The sequence below is a fragment of the Argopecten irradians genome, unplaced genomic scaffold, assembly GCF_041381155.1.
Source record: "Argopecten irradians isolate NY unplaced genomic scaffold, Ai_NY scaffold_0785, whole genome shotgun sequence".
Lineage (NCBI taxonomy): Eukaryota > Metazoa > Mollusca > Bivalvia > Pectinida > Pectinidae > Argopecten > Argopecten irradians.
In genome coordinates this window covers 19,326-30,204 of record NW_027188252.1, presented here as the reverse complement: position 1 = coordinate 30,204, position 10,879 = coordinate 19,326, and the positions used below count along the sequence as shown (strand labels likewise).

General features: G+C 35.3%; 1 protein-coding gene across 1 annotated transcript; it reads right to left on the bottom strand.

The window, feature by feature from the left end:
• Positions 1-5,823: 5,823 nt before the first annotated feature.
• Positions 5,824-10,611, bottom strand: LOC138313624 (uncharacterized). The gene is made up of 4 exons (XM_069253979.1): positions 10,543-10,611; positions 7,305-7,352; positions 6,652-6,887; positions 5,824-6,447 (listed from the first exon to the last, which is right to left on the bottom strand). Exons 1-4 carry the CDS (start codon positions 10,609-10,611, stop codon positions 5,847-5,849), a joined length of 954 nt encoding a protein of 317 aa, XP_069110080.1. The 3' UTR covers positions 5,824-5,846.
• Between the last annotated feature and the right edge of the window lie 268 nt (positions 10,612-10,879).

Sequence of the window (10,879 nt, the reverse complement as noted above, 5' to 3'; positions counted from 1 at the left end):
TTATATGTGTTGCGTGGAAATTTTGTTACGCTTATTTTTCAATAGTTGTTAAAGTTAAAGTTTATTTGTATTGTAAAATAACAGTTTTATACTATTTAGTTGATAGTTTTAGTTTATATATATGCAGTATGTGTAGTGTGTATATACATACATTGGACATCTGAGGTCGTTACGTATACGTAGGGAGCTAGGGCACCGCATTCCGTTTTCCATATAAGGAGTTATTTACGACTAGGGCTGTGTATTAGGGTCCAGTTTGATGGACAAGTTGCGTAAGGTGTTCGTATTAATAGTAACAGAGAGCTAAATTTAGAAAGTGGTCACTCCGGCCAGCCAATTAGAGTTAGGTTGGGAAGGGGGATGGAAGAAGGTAGAAATACGTAATCATAGTAAGATTCAGCCAATGAACGTGAGAATGAAGATGGAAGGAGCGAGGTTTTAGCCAATTAGAGGACAGTATGTAAGTGGTATAAAGGGGGGAGGTGCACGTGACGAAACGGGAGAGTGCATGGAAATTTTGGGACTTACTCCACGCATCTCAGGATCAGTTATTTTAAGTCGGATTACTTTACTACACTTAGTGTGTTTGTGACTATGGGATTTATACTTGGGATGTACTGTACGGATATCACCTAGCAGTGAACTTAAGTGAAACAGTGTACCAGTGTGTGTGTTCCTAATGGATTTATTGTGAATTATATTACATGGATGTTTATGAGAATAAACTATGTGAATTTTAAAGTTATATTTTCTAGTTTTCCCTGCCGTAGTCACCTTCCATCACGGACTTATGATATACAATATCGTCTCGTCATAGCCTAAGTGCTATCATATTTTGAAGAAACGCTACATATGTATTTTTTGGAGGGTTAAGTATGACTTTAGTCATTAAAAAAATAATGTTTTGTGTTTTAAAAATTGTAAAGCAACATGGCTCCTTTTTATATCGGTGTTTTTAAAAGATATTTTATTGATAATTTGTAGTTCTAGATTAAACAAGAGGCCCAAAGGGCCTTAACGGTCATCTGACTACCTTGGCAATAGTAAAATTAATTATATATGGTGTCACTTTATCAGGACCATGTCAGGATCATTTTCAATTTCTTTCAACAAATTTTAATTTCAAACAAGAGGTCCAAGGGCTTTAACATATAGGAAATTAATTAGATATAGTGTCATGGTAGCCATCTTCGATTTGTGATCAAACAGAGATGTAACAATACTTTGTCGGGACCATGTCAGGATTATTTCATGCAAGTTTCAGCCAAATCGCACGTACCGGTAAAACTTGATAAGAAGTTCGAAATATGTTTTCAAGATGGCAGCTGTGGCGGCCATCTTGGATTTCGGATCAACCCGAAAAATAACAACACTTTGTCGGGACCATGTCAGGATCATTTCATGCAAGTTTCAGCCAAATCGCACCGGTAGAACTTGAGAAGAAGTTCAAAATGTGTTTTCAAGATGGCGGCTGTGGCGGCCATCTTGGATTTCGGATCGACCCGAAAAATAACAACACTTTGTCGGGACCATGTCAGGATCATTTCATGCAAGTTTCAGCCAAATCGCACCAGTAGAACTTGAGAAGAAGTTCAAAATGTGTTTTCAAGTTGGCGGCTGTGGCGGCCATCTTGGATTTTTGATCGACCTGAAAAATAACAACACATTGTCGGGACCTTGTCAGGATCATTTCATGCAAGTTTCAGTCAAATCGCACCGGTAGAACTTGAGAAGAAGTTCAAAATGTGTTTTCAAGATGGCGGCTGCGGCGGCCATCTTGGATTTCGGATTGACCCGAAAAATAACAACACTTTGTCGGGACCATGTCAGGATCATTTCATGCAAGTTTCAGCCTAATCGCACCAGTAGAACTTGAGAAGAAGTTCAAAATGTGAAAAGTTAACGCACGGCGGACGACGACGGATTCTTTAGGATCTACCTTTATATTTTATAAAACATCGTTATTTCATGTGAAGTATTTGATATGAGATTGTTTGACAAACGACATCTTTTATAACATATCTGTATTTTCATTCCTTTTTGTTGATGTAGTTTTTAGATAATTACATTGTTATGAATCAAAACTTTTAATTTCATAAACAGTTTATTTTAAGGTCAGATGTGCCTTATCTTATCTGTTACAAATCCTTTTGATTATAACTGACATACATCAATATCTTAAGATAGTTTTTTACATTGTCTGTTATGATGTCATACAATACTCATAATGTTATGTGTACATTTGCTCTAAGTGTATTATTTTGTAATTAGGCCCTGTAGGTAGGGCGTGAATTGTACCTGCTTTAGATTAACCAGTCGTCCCACTCCCGTTATGCTGAGCGCAAAGCAGGATACTGTTTATCATGCTGTTCTTTTACATAAACTTAAATCATATGCTGTATCACCTCTTTCATTAAGGTTCTTTAAGTCTGACAAACAGATCACAAGCAGTAAGCTACAAGGATGTCATGTCTGATTTTAAACCTATAGATATTGGAGTACCACAGGGTTCAATACTTGGGCCACTGCTGTTTATTTTGAATATAAATGACTAAATGTCTTAAACATTCTACTGTAATTATGTATGCCGATGATACCTAACAAAGTGTGAGAAATAAGTCAGTAGATCTTATAGAGGCACAAATGAAAGATGATTTACATTGTACAATAAAGTGGATGAGAGAAAAACAAACTCAGTCTGAATTTGAACAAAACCCAGTGCATGATGATTGGATCAGCACAGAGGTTATCCAAATGCCGAGAGTTGAATTTAAATATAAATGATTTTCATATTGAATCTGTACATTGTGCAAAACTCCTTGGAGTTTTTGTTGACCGTTGTCTTTCATGGAAAACCATATTGACTATGTATCAAAGAAAGTCTCAAAAAAAGATTGGTGTTCTGAAAAGGCTAAGGCCCATTTATGTCAAATGATGTTCTGAAAAAAGTATAGTTTTTCCACAATTTATATATTGCTCTGTTGTTTGGAGTGAGGCCAGTAACAAATCTTATATTCATAAATTGTGCAAGCTACAAAAAAGAGCAGCAAGAGTTTTACTAAATGTTAGAGATATTTTAACACCATCCAAAGTACTTTTTACTCAGTTGAAGTGGCTGCCAATAGAAAACTATTTTATTTTTAGGAAAGCTGTTCTTGCTTACAAAATTTTACATGGGGATACTCTTAGTGTCTTCAGTAACATGTTTACCTATATTAAGGATGTTAGTATGAGAAATACAAGATCTTCAATTTCAAATAAGTTTTATATTCCTAATGTTAGAACAAGTTATTTTAAGCGTTCATTTGTTTACTTGTTCCAATGTACTAAATGGATTGAACAATGATATTAGAAATGCTCCCAGTGTTGCTGTTTTTAAACAAAAAATATTTAAAGGATGTATTTTCACAATTTTAGTTTTATACTTTCTACCAAAACTTTAGAAAGCAACCATATTTACATGTTGATATGAATGTATATGCCTATTTAATTAAGGTATTGTCTGTATTAAAGTGAACAGTCGGGCACGGATGGCTAAAGTCGGTAAAAATGATGTGAATGTATCCAGTATAATTTCTTATGAAATAGAAAAAATAAAATCTCTCGACAAAATCTGTCTGCGTACGAAGAAATTAATTTAAAGTATAGGAATCCTAAAACGTCCTCCCGGCTGACTATGTCCTTGGTTACATTTACACGCAGCCTCGCTTTCAATACTTTCAACTTTTCTTTATTTCAATGGTCAGAACTGAGAAACGTAAGCAGAACTTGACCGTCGTATTAATATGTGAGAACTTTTGGAAGGCCAATGAACGCATTTAGACTGGTTTTCTTTGCCCGACTATTCACTTTAAACTGTTGTCTATGATAACTGTATATATTGATGCAGGGCGGGCCATATTGTAAATTAGACTTGTCTAAATATGTAACCCTGGTTAAATAAAAGATTTATTACATTATACTGACAACGGGCGAACCAGTCGTCCCACTCCCTGTATGCTGAACGCTAAGCAGGAGCAGACACTAACACTTTTATAGACTTTGGTGTGTCTCGGCCAGGGGACAGAACCCAGAGCCTTCCTCACAGGGGCGAGCGCTCAACCAAAAGCCAAAAGTGAGGAGGTGTCAAGGGAGACTCTAGGAAGAACAAAGTAATTTAAGGAGAAAGAAAAGATAAGATCATGCAATAGGGGCAGCAGGTACAATTCTAACGCCCTACCTGCAGGGCCTTTTTTATCATGTATAGTTTTAGATTCATACATAATTTCATAATGTGCAAAACATGTATTATTATGCTATGATTCTTATTCCATCTATTTCCATGTTTTATTCATAATTTAGTTATGTTACACAATATATTAGTAAACGTTTTTAACACAGAGGCTTGCAAGCCTTTGGGTTCATAACATTAGGTATGGCTGACCTACAAATTTAAATGCGGTTGACCTCTAATTTAAATGCGATTTTTTCTTCACTTTTGTTTGTTTGATTAATTCACGTCCTGTTAACAGCTATGGTCATGTAAGGACGGCCTCCCATGTATGCGGTGTGTTGCGTGTATGTTGTGCGAGGTGAATGTTTTGGGAGACTGCGGTATATTCATGTCGTGTCTTCTTGTATAGTGGAATATCACTGAAGCATGCAGCCGAAGACACCAAGCAACACACCCCACCCGGTCACATTATACTGACAACGGGCGAACCAGTCGTTCCACTCCCTGTTTGCTGAGCGCTAAGCAGGAGCAGAAACTACCACTTTTATAGACTTTGGTGTGTCTCGACCAGGGGACAGAACCCAGAGCCTTCCTCACAGGGGCGAACGCTCAACTAAAGGCCAAAAATGAGGCGGTGCCAAGGGAGACATTAGGAAATATAAAGTCAGTTAGGAAGAAGAGGAAAGATAAGATCATCAATTTAGTCGCCTTTTACGATCATGCAATAGGGGCAGCAGGTACAATTCTAACGCCCTACCTGCAGGACTAATTCTTTATAAAGCGATACATTTCATTATGTTGACTAATTTTTTTATTAGCCATACGAAATGACACAAACCTTGTAGGAATATTTTGGTTTCGAAGATTTGGCAGGAAGGCGATCCAAACCAGAACCAGGGTTGTAGAAAAAAAGTCTGCCATTGCTGCACATCTCAACTGTTGATTCATCGACAAATATCACATCCTTGAATGCTTCCATTTCAACCAGAGCACTCAATGTCAATTCTAACATAATCATTTTGTTTTTGTGAGTTATCAGTTGACAATACTTTAAGGAGTTTTAGTGTTTTAAAAGCTAATCACTGTGCAAGTTTGAACATTATCAATCTATAGACTATGCAATTTAACAAAACCTGTACATAGTGACCTGGTTCCAATGGCAACCAGCCTTCCTTAATACTCTGTACAGTGTCCTCGAAACTAGCAAGTAGCTGGATCTTATCTTTCAGCTGCTAGTAAAGATGCATCAAAATTGATCCAGTATATTTGTGGACATATGAAAGACCGACAATAAATTGGTACATCCGCCGCCCCCAAACTTCTTTGCAGAGGTTTTATAATAGCTGGTCTCTGTGAGGTTAGAATATCTTGCTTCATAAAATATTGTTTCTCCGTAAGGCAGCCTTCATTGCAAGTGATAAACAAATGAACTTTGTTCAGAACATTCTCATTATTTAATGTCAAGTTATGTCAACCATATTAAAAAATAAATATTAGATTTATATAGATTTACAAACAAACTACAGGCGGTTATAATAGCAATGTAAATGCACGAAGCATATATTGAAGTGATTTTATTTATCAGGCTTTTTCACTAATGTGTTCTTATTTGTATCACCAAAATGTCATTTCCCTAAAGACTCTCCTTAGATTGCAAAGGTAGCCTTGTGGACTTAAATTGCATGTAGCGAATACCTGTGTTAATAGCTTTCACAATTTCCTTAAAGTTTCCCTCGTTGGGTCCATAGCATCCCTGAACACACCGTTCGATAGCTTTCATACGTCTTGGGGAGAGTGCCTTCTTGCCCTTCCTGCCTTTGTAGTTCCTGCCAATTAACTCCTCGTCATCAAAGAGGGCTTGGGTTAAAGTCCATCCAAAATTCCCAACCGAGCAGGAAGACACACGGGCACTTGTCACAACGGAGCTATGTACGCGGATTTCCACACCTTCTGCAATGTGTTTCATGTCGCGGGCACAAGAAATTTCATACAGCCTCCCCTCTGAAGAGTCCAGCCGTGTTGGTGGCAGTACTCTAATGGGTGGTCCAGTAGGTGTCCCTGGAGTTGTTGAAGGAGTGTTCGGTGGTGGCGCCATAGGTGTTGCTGATTGTGGTAGTGATGGGGGCGATAGTGGTGATGACGATGAGGATGGTGATTCTGTTGCTGTATTTCTTGATGCAAGTACTTGTGGAGCAAGATGTGTTACAGGGGTTGTAGTCAGTATTGGATCCGATTAGTTTTGAAACATTGTGTCCACCTCAAAATCCAAAACTGTAGGGACAAGATTCCGTACGAGTCTATGAATTGGCTGTACACTCTCGTCGTTCATTTCAGTGAGGAAGGAAATGATGGTGTTCAACTTCCTCTCGATTGCTTCAAGTCGACCGTCATCTGCTGAATAGTTTGTGGAACACTGAACTCCAGTTGTTGATGTCTACGGTCCTTTTATGAGATGTCGAACATCATCATCAGGTCCAATAATAACCACACTGTCTGTCTGTGAGCCACAGGATTTCAACCCATTGGAAAAGTCTCTGGTCTGTAAGAATATTAAATCAATTTCGTCATTTGAAAGTCCTTCCAAGAAAAATGGTGTTCGTTTTGGTTTACAATTATTGGGGTTTGGTTCTGCTGATCCCTCATATAGCACAGTTATTTTCCTATTATTTAGACCCTGCAATTTAAAAATACAAGCTTGTAGTTTTTTTTTTTTTTTTTTTTTTTTAAAGTTCCATTATTTTTCTGTTCTGTTCATCTTAACCAGAGACCCATGGGAACATAATTGAAAACAGAGAAATTTTATCAGCAAATTATGAGATAGGGTGATATCCAATTTCATATGGAAATAGTATATTTTGTTTCTAAATCTATCCCTAAAACATGCTATGTATAATAAGAAACCAAACATCGCACACTGAAAATTAGAAACAGGACCAGTACAAGGCCGAATATACAAGCCCTAAATTGTTTAAATTAAAGTATCGAGCGTCCTCAGATCTGAGAAGACATCAGAGTAGGAAGGGTTTTTACTACACAAGATTGTTTGTATGTCAAAGAAAATCAGTTACTGAACAGCTGTTTTACTACCTACCTCTTTTGTGCCACTGTTTTGTACAGCCTTGTGTGAAGCTTCTGCAACCTGCAATAACAAATGAAAAATATGTATCCAAGCTTTTTACCTTCTTAAATGAACCACAGTGAAACTCATAAATGTTTCAGTAAAATCTAGCCCAATAACGCATAACTAGAAATGTGTCTGTTAGACACTAGTGCTAATGAACCACTTCATAAAAACCTAATTACCTCTACATGTACATGCATCTATAATGCCAGTGCTATGGGATATTTTGCATACATGTACAAATTTAACACATAATCGATAGTCACACCTAGGAACTTAACTGCTGTTGAAATTATATACGATTCAACTGAAAACAAAAGTAGACCTTTCTAGCCATCAATGTGTGATGTATAGTTTCCTTACAAGAGTATGAGTAATGATAACTGGCACATCACATAATAAATATCAGTAGCCTCATTCATTACAGAAAAGTGTCAAACCTTGTTATGTTGTGATAAATGAATTTAACAAAGTGTGATAAACATATCCTACCTCTGCTACTGTGTAAGATCTTCTAGGACTAGATTTGCTGTATTGTCATCTACTGCATCAACCTGAATTAAGAATGATCTTGTCAAAACAACATTTTTGGAAGTGAGATACACGCTTTAATTCATTAACCTTTGCTTTTAAACCCAAGATACTTAACTTACGTAACTTCCAAAAAGTGAGAGTTATTCAAAAACAACTAGAAACATCAAACACCAACAAATAAAATTATTTTGCATGTTATGTTTGATGATCCTACACACACAGGTTACAATGAACAGTCATCATAATTATACTATTATAATGTATAATGACAAAATTGTTATTGGGCAATGTTTTACATTATATTTTCACAAATCTCGATGTTTGCATCAATCCATTTAATTATGCCCCACAATCCAGTGATTGAAAAAAAAATATGATAAAATTAACTTCAAAATATGCATGACGTCGCTATTACCTGAATATCGGACTTATCGAAGGTTAATTGTAATTTACTCAACATTGATAGTAAATTGTAATTTACTCAACATTTCTTTGTTTTCTCAAAATCAGTGCTTAAAATGTCAATAATTCATTTGTTTGTAGCACATACCTCGATTCATCAGTGCCAAGTACAGCTATATTTCCCTCTGTCTGGTCTGGTGCAGCAATCACAGTCACATCCTAATTAAGTAGGAAAGTTAACATTCATTCCAAATATATATATACTGTAAGCTGACATCCAGCTTTCGGCTGATTAAAAAATACTTATATTATCACTTTTTCTCTTTTTTCAAAGTTTGGGTTGGAAGAAGTTTTTCAGGGTAAACTTTGAAGCTGCACACTGTTTAGATCTAATCATGTCATCTTTTCTTACAATGAATCATCAAAGATATTTTAATGCTGGGATTTCGAGAACCAAATTGATGTGGGTAAAGAACAATTTACAAATTACCATCTGGTGATTATGATGTCTTGAAACAAATGCTATAGTCACCAGATGGTGCGACTAATTAACGGTAAATTTAACTTTATCTATGTCTTTTTGGGATCTCAAAACTCCATTATATCAAAGTAAGTGAATGGAAAATGTACATCGTGATATGTAATGTGTTTTTATCCAGTATAGTACGTGGTTTTTTTTCCTATTGAATACTAAGCTTCCAAGGTCCTTCATTTGAACAAACTTGGGAGTCATAAATTCCAGCATGCCACAAAATTGTCTTCATTAAATAAACCACACCACTTTTTAAAAACTGGAGACCTATTACTCTTTTAAATACTGTTTACAAAATTGCATCTGGTGTTATCTCTCGTAGAATTTCTTCAGTACTAGATCAATTAATAAATGAAGATCAGACAGTTTTCTTATCAGGACGCTATATTGGAGAAAAATATACGAACTCATTATGAGGTTATGTGTTATGCAAAAGATTTTATCATTCCAGGTATGATACTCTTGATAGACTTTGAAAAAGCTTTCGATTATGTTTCGTGGTAATTTATTGATAATGTGTTAAATTATTTCCATTTCGGGGTTGGTATTAGAAAATGGGTCAAAACATTACATGATAACGTATTGTCTCTAGTAAATCAAGGTGGAAATCTTTTTACCCGTCTCTATCCAGCGCGGTTGTCCTCAGGGGGATCCGATTGCACCATACATTTTTATACTTTGCGTCGAAATATTAGCTGCTAGAATTTGGTCAAATATCGAAATAAAAGGTATCCAAATTGATGATGTATACATCTTGAACTTACAATACGCTGATGATACAGACCTAATACTAGACGGATCAGAGAGATCATTAAGGGAGTTAATAAATTAACTGAACAATTTTGCTAAGATATCAGGACTAAATGTCAACACTAGCAAAACATAGGTGTATGGATAGGAAGCAAATAGTACAGCAAAGAAATGTTTTTCTAGAATATAACCTTTTATGAGGTAGAAATTAATTCAGCTATTAAGGAATCGAGTATTCGGTCAATTTAAGTGAGATTACCAAAATGAATTTTGTAAAAAAAAATGTAAAATTAAAGTCAATTTAATACTTAACATGTGGAAAAGACGCAGACTAACTCCAATAGAAAGAATCAACATAATTTAATCTTTACTTATTTCTCAGCTTAATTACTTATTTATCATCGTACCAAACCCATCACACAAGCTTCTTTCAAATTTAAACTCTCTATATGAATTTCTATATAAATGTATATAAATCTCATAAAATTAAAAAAGATGTTAATATTCAGAGCTATAAGGAAGGGGAACTGAAAATGATCGATGTGAAAACCTTCATAGACTCTCTAAAACTAGGTTGGATAAGGAGAACTTTGTATTCTACAGGAAAGTAAAAATCACTATTCATTATTGTATAAATATGGATAAAATGTGGAAATAATATATATTAAACTTTGCCTATCCAACTGCCAAACAGGTTTTGGAAAGATGTTCTTCAAAGTGTTTTTAAGTTAAATAATTCCCCAATATCTATCCAAACTAGATATAAACAAGAATCTATATTGAAAACAACATATCGGTATAATGCAGTTATTAAAGTCGGAAATAAATGTATATTTTATCAAAACTGGTTCAATGCTGGTGTAGTTACCCTCAATGACATTATTAAGAATCCTGGCAGCTTAACCTTTTTCACTTCCAATGAGTTTTCAAATACTTTTTAACATTCATACTAATTTTCTAGTTCCAAGGTGTCTACAGCCAAAAATTTACTTCGAAAAATTGCTGTACAATTGCATTTGGAGACACTCTTTCTACCCGCTTATACCACTTGAATTCCATATTTTCTTTAAGAATCAAAAAGGGTCTTAAGATTTTTATAACTGTTTGATTACTGAGGCTGAGTATCTGTGTTTATTTTGCATGTATGTGTATTATATAGGCTTATCTGTGCCATCTTAATATATGCAAAAAAAAAAAAAAAAAAAAAAAAATAAAACATTATAAAAAAATTGTCTTGAATTTTTCACATTAGTATTTCCATTGAATTACAAAAAATCCAATGCATGGACAATACGTATCGTCGATTGTCTCACTGTGTTGTCAAACG